The sequence below is a fragment of the Eremothecium cymbalariae genome, chromosome 4 (genome assembly GCF_000235365.1).
Source record: "Eremothecium cymbalariae DBVPG#7215 chromosome 4, complete sequence".
NCBI classification, from domain to species: domain Eukaryota; kingdom Fungi; phylum Ascomycota; class Saccharomycetes; order Saccharomycetales; family Saccharomycetaceae; genus Eremothecium; species Eremothecium cymbalariae.
Genome location: NC_016452.1, coordinates 1,376,680 through 1,394,675, shown reverse-complemented (window position 1 = coordinate 1,394,675; position 17,996 = coordinate 1,376,680). Strand labels below are relative to the sequence as shown.

The 17,996-nt window shown below is 39.7% G+C and overlaps 9 protein-coding genes across 9 annotated transcripts; 4 read left to right on the top strand and 5 right to left on the bottom strand.

The window, feature by feature from the left end:
• Positions 1-305: 305 nt before the first annotated feature.
• Positions 306-737, bottom strand: PAR32 (Par32p; the record flags this gene model as incomplete). Its single annotated transcript, XM_003646501.1, has 1 exon — positions 306-737. The coding sequence occupies one exon, from the start codon at positions 735-737 to the stop codon at positions 306-308; it is 432 nt and encodes a 143-aa protein (XP_003646549.1).
• A 419-nt stretch (positions 738-1,156) lies between these two features.
• On the top strand, positions 1,157-1,957 carry HCR1 (translation initiation factor eIF3 core subunit j; the record flags this gene model as incomplete). Its single annotated transcript, XM_003646500.1, has 1 exon — positions 1,157-1,957. One exon carries the CDS (start codon positions 1,157-1,159, stop codon positions 1,955-1,957), a length of 801 nt encoding a protein of 266 aa, XP_003646548.1.
• Positions 1,958-2,421: 464 nt separating this feature from the next.
• PEX13 (peroxin PEX13) lies at positions 2,422-3,621 on the bottom strand (the record flags this gene model as incomplete). Its single annotated transcript, XM_003646499.1, has 1 exon — positions 2,422-3,621. The coding sequence occupies one exon, from the start codon at positions 3,619-3,621 to the stop codon at positions 2,422-2,424; it is 1,200 nt and encodes a 399-aa protein (XP_003646547.1).
• A 930-nt stretch (positions 3,622-4,551) lies between these two features.
• Positions 4,552-5,988, bottom strand: MMR1 (Mmr1p; the record flags this gene model as incomplete). Its single annotated transcript, XM_003646498.1, has 1 exon — positions 4,552-5,988. One exon carries the CDS (start codon positions 5,986-5,988, stop codon positions 4,552-4,554), a length of 1,437 nt encoding a protein of 478 aa, XP_003646546.1.
• Positions 5,989-6,825: 837 nt separating this feature from the next.
• ILV1 (threonine ammonia-lyase ILV1) lies at positions 6,826-8,538 on the bottom strand (the record flags this gene model as incomplete). Its single annotated transcript, XM_003646497.1, has 1 exon — positions 6,826-8,538. One exon carries the CDS (start codon positions 8,536-8,538, stop codon positions 6,826-6,828), a length of 1,713 nt encoding a protein of 570 aa, XP_003646545.1.
• Positions 8,539-9,050: 512 nt separating this feature from the next.
• AIM10 (putative proline--tRNA ligase AIM10) lies at positions 9,051-10,727 on the top strand (the record flags this gene model as incomplete). Its single annotated transcript, XM_003646496.1, has 1 exon — positions 9,051-10,727. One exon carries the CDS (start codon positions 9,051-9,053, stop codon positions 10,725-10,727), a length of 1,677 nt encoding a protein of 558 aa, XP_003646544.1.
• A 197-nt stretch (positions 10,728-10,924) lies between these two features.
• Positions 10,925-11,197, bottom strand: SBH1 (Arf family guanine nucleotide exchange factor SBH1; the record flags this gene model as incomplete). Its single annotated transcript, XM_003646495.1, has 1 exon — positions 10,925-11,197. One exon carries the CDS (start codon positions 11,195-11,197, stop codon positions 10,925-10,927), a length of 273 nt encoding a protein of 90 aa, XP_003646543.1.
• Positions 11,198-12,438: 1,241 nt separating this feature from the next.
• On the top strand, positions 12,439-14,268 carry PIN4 (Pin4p; the record flags this gene model as incomplete). The annotated part of the gene is made up of 1 exon (XM_003646494.1): positions 12,439-14,268. One exon carries the CDS (start codon positions 12,439-12,441, stop codon positions 14,266-14,268), a length of 1,830 nt encoding a protein of 609 aa, XP_003646542.1.
• Positions 14,269-15,040: 772 nt separating this feature from the next.
• Positions 15,041-17,275, top strand: SAS3 (histone acetyltransferase; the record flags this gene model as incomplete). The annotated part of the gene is made up of 1 exon (XM_003646493.1): positions 15,041-17,275. One exon carries the CDS (start codon positions 15,041-15,043, stop codon positions 17,273-17,275), a length of 2,235 nt encoding a protein of 744 aa, XP_003646541.1.
• Positions 17,276-17,996: the final 721 nt, after the last annotated feature.

Genomic DNA, 17,996 nt, shown 5'->3' with positions numbered 1-17,996 from the left:
GTTTATAAATCGCAAATCTTCTCTCGAATACTGAACTATTTATTTATTTTGTTTATATTATTTACCTAACGTTATTTAAATTATTTATTATTATGCCATTTGATTATGTTATATTTCATTATACCATTACTACTTAATTATGTATATACTGTCCACAAATCGAGACACTACTTCATAATAAGCCAACAGTCCAAAGAACAAGAACAAACCTTGTATTCATGCAACCATTAGTCAAGTATTTTTTTCATTAAAAACTCATCATTCACCCTGTTTTAGAACGTATAAAAAACCAAATACAACTAGCATTAACCAAAAAGCTTCTTCTTCAACTTCGCAAACATGTCCGGCCTCTTACTATCCTTCTTACGCATTGAATTAGAAGGACTTAAGATATTACCTGCTCCACCGCGACCGATAGAATATGACTTTGGAGTACCACTACCCCCTGTCCTCTCTGATTGCATAGACTTAATCTTGGTTAGCGAACCGGAACTGATTACATCCTCATTATTCTGCACTCCATTGTCCCCATCAACATCTTGAGCTTTCCTGGTCAACTTGGGATCCACATTCTGCCGCATATTCCCCACTCCGCCTCTTCCAGTAGAATAGACTGGTTGCAATAGTACTGGTGTTTGCGATCCCTGTGGTACGAGTTTCGGAGAAGGTGCTTCTTTCAGGATAGCCACATTTCCTGCCCCACCACGTCCAGTTATAACTTTGTGTTCACCAGTCATCGGTTATTTGTTGCGATTAGCACTTCAAAAGGTATAGAGTTCGACTAATCAATTCGCAAAGAAGTAAGAACGCCCAGAATACTCTCGTATATTTTATGTAGATATATATCTGTTATGTATATATACCTATCTCCGTTGTCCGCCCGCTTCAGGAGAATCAAACATCATTATAAACGAAATATTTATCGTCGATAAAAATATACGTCGTCAGTGTTACCCGGATAGTAAGCAAATTTCAATTTTCTTTGAAAAGTCCTGGCGATATGGTATGGTGGGTGAAAGTTGAATTATTATAATCATTAACCTTTTTGAAATACCTTTGCATTCAAAGTTGTTGACATAATAGCTTCTGGGGCGGATTCAACAGGTATCCAATTTGATTTGGGAAGGCCCGATATTATTGATCTTAGGAAGCAGAAATGTCTTGGGACGACAATGAGTTTGAAGTACCTGACGTTGCAAAGGACCAACCGATTGTTGAATCTTGGGATGATGATTTTAGAGATGATGGTGAAGAAGCGTTGTTAGAGTCTTGGGATGCTGAGGAAAAAGAAGTTAGTAAGCCTAAAAAGAAGGCGGTAACTGTTAATAAGGAGCGAAAGTCTGTAGACAAGGTTTTGTTGGATATAGACACTCTTGATGAGAAGACCCGTAAGGAGTTATTAAGGAAGGCCGAGCTGGATTCCGATTTGAATAATGCTGCAGACTTATTTGGAGGGCTTGGAGTTGCGGAAGAGCATCCTCGGGCACGGGCTCTGCGTAAAGAGCAAGATTTGGAGGAATCATTGAGTAAGCCAGCAGGTTTTACGAAACAGACTCCTTTTGAAACACACCCACTTTTTGTTGAGTTAGAGACGAAGGCCGATTATCAAGAGTTGAGGAAGGCTTTGTCTAGTGCTATTACGGGAGTGGCAAAGAAGTCTCAGTTGAATTATTCAAGTGCATTGGCCATAGATTTGATCAGGGATGTCGCTAAGCCATTGTCGATTGAGTCCATTAAGCAGAGTGTGGCTACTTTGAACTTGTTGATCAGAGAGAAAGAAAAACAAGAAAGGCAGGCTCGGTTGTCTAAAGTTAAAGGTGGGACTGCTACTGGAGGTGCAGGTAAGAAGAAAGCTAAGACAGCTAGACCCAATTTAGGTGGCGCATTTAAGAAGGATCAGGAATTTGCTCTAGACAATGCTGATTACGGTGATTTCGATGATGGCGACTTTATGTAAGTAGTCTGGTGGTAGATTAGGTTAACTTAGCATTTGACTTGAACATTATATTCAATGATTATTGATCTTATTCTCTGTATAAAAATACCAGTGGAGTTTCGCGGGGAAGGAATATTGGATGCTATACTGCTAACGTGTATATAATGCGTCGAACTCGGCTAGAATGTCATAATTGTTCCTATTTTCCTGAAACTAGTGTTTTATTGTTTTCCACGTAAATTCTGCCTGCAATTTAAATAAGTAACGTCGGGAGAAAGAATTCGAGATATATCAACTTCCCATTAATAAATTATCGACAGAAAACAAACTCCAAAAACTGCTAGGTTTATCTAGACGAACCCAACAACTCGTCACCAATATATACAACTATTTGACGGGATTTGATGGGCGTTAATTCAGTCATGGATAATGCCCACTATATGCGTACATAACTAGAATAAATACACGCTCATATTGCTTGAAATTCATGCAGTAGGTAAGGTTGGAGATACCGGAGAAATAGCATCGGGTATTGGCTCGATCTCTCTTTGTCTTCTAATAAGCTCGATGTAATTGCTTGGAATATAGCCAACTTCGCCTTTCTTCGTTCTAACTTTCCACCATTGTGATTCGTTCCCAGTAGGATCCAACTTGGAAATAATAGCCATTAAATCACCCTTCTTCAGCGAACATTCTATGCGTGGATTTTCAGGAGTAAAATCATAAACAGCTCTTGCAAACTCCAAATTGTTGAGATCAATTCCTTGAAGTTGGTGTTGTGCAGGACCACCGGCAATACGCCTCACATTTTGCATTTCCTGCAGCTTAGTAATAAACTTATTTAACAACCAAGGGAATCCAAAGACAGCTGCTAAAAACAACAGCAAAGGGCGTAAAGACATTTTTTTAGGTTTCTTAACACCTACCATATTCGTACCATTCTTTCCTGATTTAAAATGCTCAAATTCCTCTAGCAACTTGTTGTCACCTACACCCCCCGCTAGTTGTTTCTTTGGTGCTATCCCCATCTTACCACCTGTCACCCTATACAGCATTCTCTTTAAAAACTTCATAATTGCAAATATGCCTAGGAAAGAACCTAACATTTCCTTCGCATATTGGAATTGCTCTGCTACTGATATCATAGTCAGAAACGAATTGTGCGTTGCCATATACGTTGCTTCCAGCATTTGCGCAAATCCAGTAACCGCACCAATCAGATTTTCAATCAAATGAAATGTAGCTTGTGTAGATTCGGCAATACCACCATTGTTCCCAACATTACCCCCCATTCCATACATCCCACCGCCATAACCATTCCCATACATCCCACCACCATACCCACCCCCGTACATAGAACCAAAACCACCGCCATACATCGACCCATAACCTCCTCCATACATAGAACTACCATACATACCACCAGAACCATACATGTTCCCCCCATACGACGAGTTATTAAGCATATGTGGTGATGTGGAATTTTTAAAACCAGACTCATCGTTTAAAGCCACAGGTTTAGATGGAAGATCCGGAATATTTGCATATTCGGAAGATTTAGACCCACTGGATGCAGCTCCAGTCATAGATAAACTGTTGGTATCCTCAATAGTGCCTGCACTATTATTCGGGAAACTTATACTGTTAGCTTCCCAGGGTTTAGGTCTTGGCTTGCTAGTTGACATATTGCTTAAAGCTTTAACTGAAATTGACCCACGCTAGACGTCTAATAAATTCCGGTGCAATCCTTTTACTCAACACTTATACAAACCCCTCAGATCACTAATAAATAGAGTATACTTGATATACAAATCGGTTTATATTCAATTTATGTTGTAGAAAGAAACAACATCAACTCATTTTCCGAGTGGCATTTATTTCTTAAATTTTAGCTCCAATTTTTTTCCCATGTTGACTATTTTAGATGTTAGGAAGAACAAGGAAATGAATGAGGTGTATGGATGACTACTCATCGAAAGAACATTGTTAGTGATAAGAGGTTAATGAAACGGAATCCAATCCACATACTGGTGTATTCTGTATTGTGCCTTGTTGGTTCTTTATTATGGTGACTTATAATGTTCAGAGGCAGTGCTTAGGTGGGTATAATTATTTAGGATTATAAATATAAAAATATGATAAAATGCGTTTAGCATTAATCGATGCCTTTCTATATTCCTTTAAAAAGATATATAGGCAGTAAGAAAAACTATATGATAAGATTTGTGGGACGTTTTTTCTAATTGTTACAGTTTGAGTTGCCTTTTCTTTATTATGTGTGTGTCATTGGCTTTTTCATGTAAGTGTAGACTATTCATTTTAAGCCCTAAGAATGTCTACCAGTTTCTGGTTTAATCATCAACATGCATATGGTTTGATGATAAGGAAGAGGTGTTTCCCGTGTAAGCCATTAAAAAACAGAAAGTCGAATCTGAATTCGAGCTCGAAGTCAATTAAAAATAAAAAATTAAAACTTTTAATATAAAGTTCTTTTGGTAGTGAAATGGTGTGTAAAATTGCAACTCCGTTAACTTCGAGTAATATACCCCTCTCTATGCTATTGAGATGGGGTTGGAGACAATACCAGAAAGGAAAAAAAATTAGTACAAGAAGTATTATGATGATCCAACGTTAAAAGATAAATTTAACTTCAAACCTCGGCTTCGTAATCGAGACTTTTTTGTTCTCCCTCGTGGTATTACTGTTTCTGAAGTTTCTTCGTCATCATCGATTCGAGATTTGGAATTGTTATAAGTCTGGATAGAGTCATTAATGTGGTCGTTAATTTCATTACCCGCTAGATGAGTGGGTTTTGTTATTTGATCATCGGCAATAGCATTGAGCTGTTCGTCATCTAGTAAGGCAACTTTGCGTCTTGGGAACGCATTGCCGTTTGCAGTGGTTAGTTTATGGATTGTGCGCCTATAGTCCAGGACTTTCTTTTCCAGGACTTTCAACTTCTTTTCCGTAGTGTCATTCATATCTCCGAAGTGCACCTGGCGAGCGTCATGTAGAGCATCCAATAGTAGCTTGTCTTGAATTGCAGAATGTTCCATCGTATGTTTTAATTTGTCGTTTTGTAATTTTAATTCCGCAATTTGCAGTTCCAACCACTTAATACGCAGTTCCACCTTTTCTGCTTCAATGTTTGCCTTTGTATTTTCGTTTCTCATTTCCAAGTCTGTGGACATGCGGCGGTTGTGGTGTAATTCGTCTTGGTATTCCATCCAAAGGCTGTCATCAACTGTTCCAGACGCCATACTGTCCCTATTTCCATTACCAGATAACATGAATCCACTTTCATCGGGAGAAAATATCAGATTGTTTGTTGATGTAGATGATACTGACGATACGGAAGGAAACCTATATGAATGTCCCGGTACTGATTGTGGTATATGTGCATTCAGAGGTGTACTGTCCCCCTCACAAACCGTCTTGCCGCTCAAACAACTAACAACAGACAGCTCTCGCAAGTGTGCTTTAGATGTTTTGGAACTCCTTCGTTTCGGTGCATAAATAATTTGATGTGCAGGAGCAGAGGAAGATACATTTTGAAGCATAGGAGGAGAAGGTTCCGCTAGAGGAACCTTTGGCTCCCTAGAATTTGAAGCCATACTCGTCGATTTCAAAACCGAAGCAACAGTCATCACAGGAGATCCAGTATCATTCCCTCGGATAGAATTCTTTGTCTTCATTACTTGATCTCGCCATAAAGGTGTTGGGCTCATTATATAATCATTCTTCAACATCTTTGGAATGCGATTAATAATCGATGTCCGTATTGGCGATGTGGATCTTAACCTAGCCACTGGTGCTGCTTGTTGATTTCTTGCACTCTGCATTTTACAATTTTGGTTATTATCATTTATCCTCTGCGAAAGCCTAGTCAAATTTGACAACGATGCAGTATACATAACTGGTGCAGACATAGTATCATCTAACTTCAACAAAGGCGGTGCAACAAGTTGTTTCTGATCATCTAGGGGCATCATCATGGGTGAGACAATTGGAGATACAGGCACCCCCACGATGTTTATACTGCGAAATGACATTCTAGTAACAACCAAAAAAAGCGACGTAACGAACAAAATAGCAGTGTAGAAAACCAAATGGAAGTGTATATATATGCACCAGACTTTAAACCCTCTATTACAATTTTCAACTCAACCTGGTTCTGGATTATTGGCACAGAAAAGTCTCCAACCCAAATACTTAAATCAAAGCTTTGTAATGGCCACTGTTACTCGGACCTCCTTTCTTAATATCCACAGAACTCTGTATTAGCCTTTTTTGTACGCCTATCGAAAAGATCGTTGCTCTATCGTTCACAGATTTCACCAACACCCCAGGATGTCCAAAATGCAAAACTCTTTCTATTCCCTATTCTTTTAGCTAGTTAGATAGACAAAATGGGAGGCTTTAATTGTATTACCAATACCCATAGAAAACTATCCATAAGCAGAACAAAAGCATCCCATACTTATTTAAGATACATATACTTTTTCAAATTTACTATTATATCCTTTGTTCAAAGACAAACGGTTTTGTGTTTACATTTTTCCTAACGGGAAAAAAGTCGCTAAAATCGCAAGAGCTGTTCTTATTTAGAGAAGCAGCAGTTAAAGGTAAAAAAAGATCTAGGTATTAGAAGATTCATGACATGCTAGAGGCGGAAGAGCAGTTTTATAGTTGCAATTGGTGTTGTTGCTACTGGATTTGTCTTTTGTCTTGCTGGTACGTATTCTTTTCGGAGACTAAAACGGAATTTTTTAGAGATGACAGAGATGTCATTTTAATCACGGTGAAAGATATCTGGTAAAATAAAATAAACTAAAATATAATATAATTCTTTGAAATATTGGAAATAGAAAAATATATTTTCTTAGTTATTAGTACCTTAGAAACTTTTGGTAGATTACATTGTCAGTTTCTTCTTTATAATTGTAGCCCAAGTTGTCTAGGAACTTGTGGAAGGTTAAATTTTCGTTTGGAGGGACCGAAATGCCAGCCAATACCTTACCAACGTCAGAGCCATGGTTTCTGTAATGGAATAAAGTTAAGTTCCAAGAGTTGCTCAAGCCTGCTAGGAAATTGGCTAGTGCATTCGGTTTTTCGGGGAATTCGAAGGCTATGATTCTTTCATTTGGTACTTTTGAAGCACCGCCTACTAGGTATCTACCGTGGGACTTTGCCAGTTCATTTTCAGAGATATCAGCAGCTTCAAACCCAATAGCGGTTAGCTCTTTTATGACCTGTTTAATTTCTTCCTTTCTATTTGTGACCGTAAACGAGGTATATATGTAGGCTTTGGGGATGTCAGTTTCGGAATCGTGGTGGTATTCATTGCACCGATAGGAAAACTCGGTAACTGATCGTGGATGTATAACTTTATGTAATCTCTTGAACGATCCTGGAATATTTGGAAGAGTGATCAACATGAAGACTTCTTTACCCTCACCCAACACAGCACGTTCGCTTACGAATCGTAGACGGTCAAAATTCATGTTAGCACCAGAAAGCACAGGAACGTACGTCTTTTCAGAATGATCTATTTCTGGATGTATTTCATTCACATACTTCTTCATGCCTGCAACGGCAAGCGCACCGGATGGTTCAACTACAGCTCTGGTGTCTTCAAATATATCCTTAATAGCAGCACAAATTTCATCAGTGTTAACTAGTATAACTTCATCAACCACTTCTCGTGCAACACGAAAGCTTTCCTCTCCAATTAAACGAACAGACGTTCCATCAGCAAAACCTCCAACCTGGGATAATGTGGTACGAGCGTTATTCTGCATAGATGTATGCAACGTCGCTGCATCATATGTTTCTACACCGATAACTTTAATGTGTGGCGCCGCTCGCTTTATATAAGCTCCCACGCCGGCTATCAATCCGCCACCTCCAACTGCACAGAAGACTGCACCAATCTTTGAGCTATTTTGAATTTGCTTCAGTATTTCCATGGCTATAGTTCCCTGGCCAGCGATGACATACGGATGGTCAAATGGTGGAATATCATAGAGACCCTTTTCCTCGGATAACCTTGAACATTCCACTTTAGCGGCATCGAAATTATCACCATAGAGCACAACCTCAGCACCTAGCCTAGAGACGTTCTGGTATTTAATAGAAGGTGTAGAAACGGGCATTACGATAGTAGCAGGAATACCGAGATGTTTGGCAGAATATGCAACACCCTGGGCATGATTACCCGCTGAACACGCAATTACCCCACATTTCTTCTGAACATCATCCAAATGGGATATCATATTATATGCACCACGTAGCTTGAAAGAAAATACCGGCAGCAAATCCTCCCTCTTCAATTGCACGTCAGTATTCAGACGAGAAGACAAAAATTCTGATCTAGAAATTGGTGACTCATTAATAATATCGTACACATTGGAACGTAATATTAACCGAACATAATCGGGTGTTTTATCAGCTAAAAGTTCATCGGTTCTTAATTTTCCATGGAGGTTTTGCAAGTTAGTGGACAGCTTTGGGCTATAGTATCGAACCAGAGGTGATCCAGGATAAAAGCTAAGTTTTTTTATGGCTAGCTTCCTGTCCATAACAACTGTCCTTAGATTCATTGTATCTAAAAGTTACAGTCTTTGAGCAAACGAGTGACTATCTTTATAACTTTAAAATCCAGATAATTCATTCATTCTCATCTGAATTCTGTGTCCCAACTATTACTTACAAGTTGAGTCATCTCAATATCATGGAAAATTCATTGTAACTTTTCGGCGCTGAACCGGTGGTTACCGATCTGAATTAACGTCGATTTATGTGCACGTTAAATATTTATATACACGTGATCAACAATACGTAAATTCGGTACAAACCTTTCTCATATGCAAATTGCATAAACCACTCACTAAATTTCAACTAAATCATAATTATGAGCTATTCTGGTTTATATTGTGTCTTTTTAGTTCGGGTAATTTTGATCACGAGGTTTTTTTATTTTTAAAAACTGCCGTACTGTTCTCCATTAATGTTCGATAATGTTATGTAAAAGGTACGGTATGCTAGGTACACCAAGCATATGGGGTTGATAAAGGTTTTGACTAAACGACAACAGTGGGCTAGTACATGAACAATGAACGTTTTGCGTAGGACGTTGTTCACGCCTTCCAAGAAGATATCATCGGAAGTGTTAAGAAATGGCACGACACATGACCTCCTTCAAGAATTGGGCTATATAAAGCAAAGCCATGCAGGATTGGTACATTGGTTGCCCTTAGGCCTTCGTACGTTAAGGAATGTGGAAGATGTTGTCCGTAAAAAGATGGAGGAGAGTGGTGCACATGAGGTTCAACTTAGTACGTTATCATCGAAATTGCTGTGGGAACGAACTGATCGTTGGAATAATCACGAATTGTTTAAATTGAAGGATGGCAAAGGAGCCTCATTTTGTCTTTCACCAACATGTGAAGAAGAAATGACTTGGTTGATGAAGGGTTATCTGCAGTCGTATAAAGATCTACCGCTTATAGTGTATCAGATCACAAGGAAATACAGAGATGAGCTAAGACCCAGAGGAGGGTTATTACGAGGGAGAGAATTTTTAATGAAAGATGCATATTCATTCCACTTAGATTCATCAGATGCGATTAAGACGTTTCATAAGATGAATGATATTTATTCAGGTATATTAAAGGAATTCAGATTACCGTTTGTCAGCGCAGTGGCGGACTGTGCAAATATGGGCGGGGAGATGTCCAAAGAATACCATTATCTTAGCGATGGTGGAGAGGATGTTCTCTACACATGCGATTCATGTGCACATGTTTCAAATATTGAAAAATGCAGCAGCATGCCAATAGAATCAGCGCAGATGGCTAGTGATGTGAACGTCAGATATGCTCTCAACCAGGAACACGATGTATTAATTTGCTTCTACTATCCAGCCAAGCGTATATTCAATTGGAACCTAGCGTTAGATGCCCTAGAAAACGATATAGATAGATCGCTAAAAAATGTTCCCAACGACAAAGTCATAGAGATCTTCTTAAAACAAAATGAAGACCCGATATTTTCGTCCATCGTCAGAGTAATGGATACTAGGTTAAGTCCTCGTTGCAACCTCCCAGAATTCCCATTGAAGCAATATCTAAAGAATAATTTTTCACAATTAAATGGCTACACTCTCGTCGATGCAGAAGAAGGGGAATTGTGTGGAGAGTGTGGTAAAGGGACTCTAAAGGCCAGTAAGAGCATTGAGCTTTGCCATACGTTTTATCTAGGTCGTCGGTATAGCGAACCATTAAATGCAACTATAAGATCCACAAATAATGATAAAGTAACCATAGAAATGGGAAGTTACGGAATTGGTATTAGCAGATTACTGGCCGCTGTTGCACAGGTATCCAAAGACCATCTCGGTCTGTGCTGGCCGAGCACCATCGCGCCATACAAAATCTCCCTTAACTATGCACAAGATGATGAAAACGTGAAAACCGTCAAGAACTTACTTCGCTTCGACCCATTTATAGATACCAGTGCCTCAGCAACATTAGGAACCCGGCTACAACTATCCCAACAACTCGGCATCCCGCTAAGCGTAATAGTAGGAAAAAAATCTTGGCCAAAAGTAGAGATTGAAGTAAGAGGTAAACGTTTCTCCAACCTATGGATCCAACACCACGCAAAATCCGCCATGCAGTATTCGTGGGACTACATTCCAGCAAACCCCGCTGAACACTCACTGGAAAAACATCACTGTCTCCCAGAACACCTCAACGACGTACTCACAATCCTTCTTCAAGACCTCTGAACATCACATAACAAGCACGAAAAACTATGGATAGCACATATATATGCTTATATATATAGAAATTCTGTTAACGTCAAAAATAAAAAAATTCCAAACATACAATCAAAAACAAAAACACAATATTATTATAATATATATATGAAAACTTTAAACCAATATCATCATATCATGTCTTCCAGTTCACTATTTTTTCTTTACTAAAAGATCTTACCGGAGATCTTGGCAACCACATGTAAAGCAATAACCGAAAATATGAAACCAACTGCTAAGAATAGAATAACCAAAGGATCAACTCTAAGCCCATTAGCCTCATCTGTATATAACTTCAAAATACTATTAGATGAACCCCCAAACCCAGCCTGTCTCGTAGAAGCTGGCGTTTGCTTCAATTGCTTCTCCTTAGCAGACTGGGCTGCCTTTCTCTTTTGTAAAGTCTTCTGCCCCCCTGGAGGAACTGCAGTTGATGCCATCCTTTTCTGTTCTGTCCCTTCTCCTTTGTTAGAATGCTTGTTCCTCTGTTAATAATAATCTTCAACAAAAGATTTTAACGAAGAAAAACCCTTTTTGAAAATCTGCTTTAAAAAACAAAAAGGAAGTAAAAACAAAAAATAAAGAACACCTAATTCTTAACGCCTATCTCAGCGGAGAAGAGTCCAATGTCTTGACCAGTATCTCTGATTATCTGGGGGAGGATGTAGAATGGTACAGAGTGATAAGGAGTACTGCACAGCAAAGAAAAGGAAGCTCTGTCGGCAGTGCAACTGGCGGCTTATGTAATTTCCGTGAGCTGTTCAGTTCATAGGGGCTGCTTTGGAGAAAGAAGAGCCCCGCTGGCAGCTTAGCTTCTGGCTGCCAGTTCCCTTCCAGGCAGGGGGCTCGCCCCGCCCAGGCTAGGCAGCGCAGGCGCTGCCTAGCCTGGGCGCTGCCTAGCGCAGGCGGAAGCAACGCTACTGTTACCCGGCCGGCTAGCAGACTAAAAAGCGCAAAAACAAACGTCGCAGTTCGCTGATACACACGAACAATCGCACGTCCGCCAAACTACTATATATATATAGATACATATCGACTTTCGCAGGGATTGCGCTGCCACGCCAACCAGTCCCGCTGCCCCACTGCGCCGTTACCAGCTTTTCCAGAAGTTTTTGTTCGACCAGAGCCCAAGTGGCCACACCGTCTTTACAAGTTTGTCTTCCTTTATAATCCCCGTTTTGCCACTGATTAAAAAAAAGTTTTTTAAATTCCAAAAAAGTAGGTTTCAGTCAAAAAACGCAAAGGAAAACTTTGAATATTATATATATAATACTAAGATAATTCTGTTTTGTAACACGCAGGAGCGATATCTTCGAGGGACAGGAGGTTGCCGTGTGTCGAGTGTTTTCAGAGGCCAGAGATCTGGTGTTATTTTGTAATTAAATTGGTTTTTAGATCGATAAGCGATTCAAATTTTTTAAGGAAGCCAGAAGGTTAAAATTTAGACAATAATTCGACAAAAAGAAGCTTTTTTGAATTAAAAGAAGCACGTTTACAAGAGAGGAGGCAGAAGAAAGGTTCCAGGAACTGTTTTTGAGAGAATCTTTTGGGAAGATAGGAATCCCAGGAAGCATTAAGTTTATATTGGTTCTAGGGAGAAAGAGCGAGAGAGAGAGATCACAAGTTATAATAATCATAATCGTAATAGTAATAATAGAATTTTTTTTGAAAAGTTTTTATCATGTTATCTGCCAGTACTGTGGCTCACGAGGAGGCTGGTCTAGTGCAGGGGGTGGTTGACGCAGCTGCAAGCGTTGGTGGTAAGGAGCAAAAAAATCATGATGAGGATGAGCAAGGAGTAAGCGAAGAGGGTGAGGATGGTGGTGGGAGTTCAGGATCAGGTGTGCCGCTACAGGGCGAAGATGTGATTCCTACGGCGATTGTGATCAAGAATATTCCGTTTGCGATTAAGAAGGAGCAGTTGCTTGGTGTTATTGCGAAGATGGATTTGCCGTTACCTTATGCTTTCAACTATCATTTTGATAATGGGGTTTTCCGCGGGTTGGCTTTTGCCAATTTTACGACTACTGAGGAGACCACGCAGGTGGTGGAGAGTTTGAACGGGAAGGAAATCGGTGGTCGGAGGTTGCGGGTGGAGTATAAGAAGATGTTGCCGCAGGCAGAAAGAGAGCGGATCGAGCGGGAGAAACGGGAGAAACGGGGCCAGTTGGAGGAGCAGCATAGGTCTGTATCCAATGTGTCGTTACAATCGATAAACAAGATTTCTTCCTCTTCGGTGATTGCGGGTGGAAGTTCCAATACTCAGCTATTCAATAGTTTTGTCAACGGGCAGAGTGGTGGCAACGGTTCTACTGCTCAGTCTCTTGCTTCTCCATCGATGTCATCTCAGATTCTCTCTGCACAGAACAATAGCCATTCCATGAGTGTCTCGAAACAGCAGGCACCTGTGTCTGTGACGGAACGTTACTACGCGCCGTTGCCCTCGATTATGAACTTGCCGCTTCCTCCGCAGCAGTTGGATTTCAACGATCCTGACATTTTGGAAATTTATTCACAGTTGTTGTTATTTAAGGACAGAGAGAAGTTGTACCATGAATTGGCGTATCCAATTGGTCTGTCTGCGAGCCAGAAGCGCATAATAAACGTTTTGTGCTCCTTTCTGGGATTGGTTGAAGTTTATGATCCAAGTTTTATCATCATTAGAAGAAAGACTCTTGACCATGTCGCGTTACAATCCCACTTACAACAACAGGGCCAGATGACTATTATGCAGCCGCTACAAGCCAGCTCTACTGGAGGCTCACTGCAGAGATCTCAATCTTACACCAGTGTATTACAGGCGCATGCGGCGGCTACGGTTGCCGCTGCTGCTCAGCAGCAGCGGCAACAACCGCAACAAAAACAGCAGGGACACCACCACCACCACCACCAGCAGGTACAGCACCACCACCACCAGCATTCCCAGGGTTCGCAGCAACAGCAATCTCCTTCGCAGCCACAGCCGCCCCCATCTCCAGGTGAAATCTTTTTGCAGCCCATATCGCCCTATGAAAATTTGAGTGTTGCCCAGCAACAGCAGCAACATTTGAGGCCACAAGGTACCAATCCTTTGCTGCAAAACAGAATACCATCAGGATACACCGCATCACACACTCCATCTTCTTCCCTACTCAGACAACACGGCGTGTCTCCACCACAAAACCAAGTCCCAATGAACTCGAATTCTTCAAGTCGTATCTCCAATCTACTATACAACCCGACTACTTTGGCGCAGCCAACTGCCTCGGCATTGCATAATGACGCAAGATTCCAACCCGGACTACATCCCATTGACGCTAATGTTACAGCAAACAACGGGAACACCTCCAACTCAACAGCCCCATTGGTACCCCAAAATACCGACGGAAGCGTACACTCAAACTACTCGTTGCATTCGATCCACGACTACGTCCAACTAACCTCAGCCGGAAACACCGCTGACATCAATGCCTTGGAAGATGGTTTGACAAGAAGCCTCAGCGGTTTGGATCTAGGCAAAAGAAATGTCTGAGGTTAATGCACATATAACGAATGTTACTATTAATGATATAACCATGTTTTTCTACGAAGAAAAGAAAAAAAACTATGATTATGATTATCGACCATGCTAACTGAATTTATGAATACTGTTTTTGATCCTCCTCCTCCTCACTTATATGTGCAAACATCCACACATCAACACCACATGAAATACAAAAGAAGAATAAAACAAAGAAAAAAAGAATTCTTTTTATAATAACGCTGCCTCCGAAGCCTCCTATAGCATTCATATTCCTTTTATGCCCATATTCTGTATTTTTTGTTCCTACAACCAACCAAAGTCCATGACCAAGAAATGAATCTTATTATAAAAGTATTAAGACACAAAAAAGACAAAAAAAATTCCCAAGAGACCAACTTTAACATAATTCGGCTCTATCCTTCTACGATCACTACGAAGCCTCCAAATGAAGTGTACGACCATGTATATGAAATCACCTGAATTATTATTATTATATTTCCAATTTTTTAGTACCATAGAATTCTGTATGTAATCAACTGTTGTATCCTAATAGTTAAAATATCGAAAATTTCGGATTTTTGTTCAAAAATTTCGCTGTGGATTTTGTGCCGTTTAAAACGATTTATTTGACGATATTTGCTGACAACATCAAAATCCTGCAGCGCGTCGAATGCTGTGGTTATTTTAGTATTTTAAGACAAATAGAGTTAAATGTAACTGGTTTAGAGAGTTTAATGGGTATTTTGCAGAGGTTTTGAGTGGATTAGATGAGATCTTTGAGATGTCTTTAATGGTTGCTGATTCTTCGGAGAAGGGTAGGAAGAGCAGGCTGCTCAATGGTTTGAAGATTAAGGATATAATCGAGAGTGATGGACGGGAAGAAATCACGAAGCGATCTGGCGGGCGACGGTCATACAGGGTAAAGGATGGTCAGAGGATAGATTACAGGTTGCGAAAGACGAGGGGGGTGGAAAAAGGGGATGTTGGTAGGGGTGTTCCTGGGAGTATTGAGGAGTGGAATGAATTGAGTCCGAATGTTGGGTTTCGGGATGGTAGCCGTCATAAGGTCGAGATACGGTACGATCCTAGGAAGGTTTATAACTTTGAGCGGATAATTAAGAATTCGAAGGGGGATGTGCAGTATTCTAAGCAGCATCATGATTTTGAGATATATGAGACGGAGGATCTTTTGAATATGTTGGATAATGAGTCGTATCCATATCGTGGGGCCATTGCGCATAAGAAGGATTATTCTACGCATAGGACGACGCCGAATGTGCGTGATCGTCAGTTCTTTCAAAAGTTGTTGTTTCAGAGTGCTTCTGCATCTAAGATTAACGGTAATACTTTACTTTCGTTCACGGATGAGCCGGCATCTGCAAGTACGAGGAGTAGTCAACAGAGGGTTGAAGAGACAACTAAAATTGAGTATATTTACTTTAATGATAATGAGATAGAGACATGGTATAGAGCACCATATCCAGAAGAATTTAATAAGAACCGTATTCTATACATTTGTCACTCATGCCTGAAGTACATGAATTCGAAGTATGTTTATTATCGTCATAGGTTAAAATGCACTATGACCCATCCACCAGGAAATGAAATTTATAGAGATGGAAAAATATCCATTTGGGAGGTTGATGGGCGTGAACAGGTTATATATTGTCAAAATTTGTGTCTTTTGGCTAAATTGTTTTTGAATTCTAAAACATTGTACTATGATGTTGAGCCGTTTGTGTTTTATGTATTAACAGAGAATGAGGAACTCGAAGGAACATTAAAATTTAACATTGTTGGCTATTTTTCAAAGGAAAAGTTAAACACAACGGACTATAATTTGAGTTGTATATTGGTGTTACCGACGCATCAGAGGCTAGGGTATGGGCATTTATTAATGGATTTTTCCTATCTGTTATCAAGAAGGGAATTTAAATGGGGCACCCCAGAAAAGCCTTTGAGCGACCTAGGACTGCTGTCTTATAGAAATTATTGGAAAATAAAGATGATAAAGACCTTGAGCTCATTAAGGCCATTTATGGGTAACTCAGAGGTTTTTAAAATTTCATTGGAAGATATATCAAATTTAACAGGGATGGCTCCTACGGATGTGATATTTGGATTGGAACAGATTGGATGTTTTTACAAGTACAATTTTGAAAATAGATACCGTTATGCAATCAAAATTGAGAGTTGGGAAAAATTCCAGGAAGCCAATAGACAGTGGGATAAGAAGGGATACCTAACCTTAGACCCAGCAAAGCTTATTTGGAAACCGTTAATATTTGGACCCTCGTGTGGTATAAACGCTGTAGGTACAATGGTCGAGACAACCACAGGAAACCAAAGGAACACAAGTGCTGTTGGTGCAAATGATGGCAATGATTTATTCAAGAATAGCATATCCGTTTTGGTCAACTTTATGCATGACGATATACTCGATCCCAGGCCGATGGAGGAGATGTCCCGAAACAAAATTATGGAACAGCAGTTACTTTCTGATCCTATTGACAAGATCATTTTGAGTCAAGATATCAAATTGCAGTTGGCCTACGAAAATCCAAAATTGCCAAATGGAAACCATGCAGAGCACAATGGGAAAAATAACAAGGTGCAGCCAGGAGTCGCCTCGAGTGAATTATCTGAAACTCCTCAAACTGTAGAATCCTCAGATGTGGGAGAAGAAACTGATGATCCTCCATTCCAAGATATTGAGACTGACTCGTATGATGACGGGAATCTTGAAGACGCAGCCGATGATGATTATAGCAGAGCTGAAGAAGAAGAAGAAGTTGAAGATTACGAAGTTGATGTGGAACACTATGAAGAGGAAGTAAAAGAAAGAATACGTAGAAGAATGCTACCAAGTAGGAAACAGAATCGTAGATTAAGAGCGATTAGAGGATCAGTTTCTAGTCACGTTGAATTTGAAGAGGATGAATCAGGTGAAAAATGGGTTGACGCAATGGAGAATGCGGCACCAAATAGGAGGGTGTTACGTAATCGGAACGGTTGAGACACAATTTGAGGATTTTTGAGTGGTCTGTGACGCTACACTCGCGACTAGTGATAATCATAGTGGTTCGATTTATCAGCACTTACCAAGGTGGTAGACGATATATATATATATATATATATATATATATACTGTTACTAATTGCTGTGCTTGCAAGTCTTTTAGGAGACACCCAGTAGATGTCTTGATCTTGATCCCACTGTTCATATTGATTAGCGGCATGTCGTGTTGCAGAAAACAGAAACCCATAACTTTAAGTAAAAACTACTACTAAGATATGTATATATAATTCAATGAAGGAGGTAGGCTAACGGTGTAGATGGAAATTGGGGTATATATAAACATGCCTAAAGTATAGAACAGCAATAACAAATATAATCTTCCTTTTTTAAAAAAATTTACTAAAAATAACAATCCACTACTCTGTATTGATTATCATTCTGAGTTTTGCTTTGTCTTCCTGTTTTTACTTTCATGATTGATATGAGCTAAAAGATAGAATGAGAATTTGTATGGTGGGATTTATACGTAAAATCAAAACAGTAGGGTTCTAATGATCTGAATTGCAATTAGCAAGCTCAAATAATAATACAGATGATGATACATTTCCATAAATACATTTATCATTCTATTTGTTGTTATTTTTTTGTTGTTAAAAATTGAGTGAGTGAAGTATTTTCATCAGGTCGTAACAGTTGGATGTTGGGTTAGAAGCGAAAGG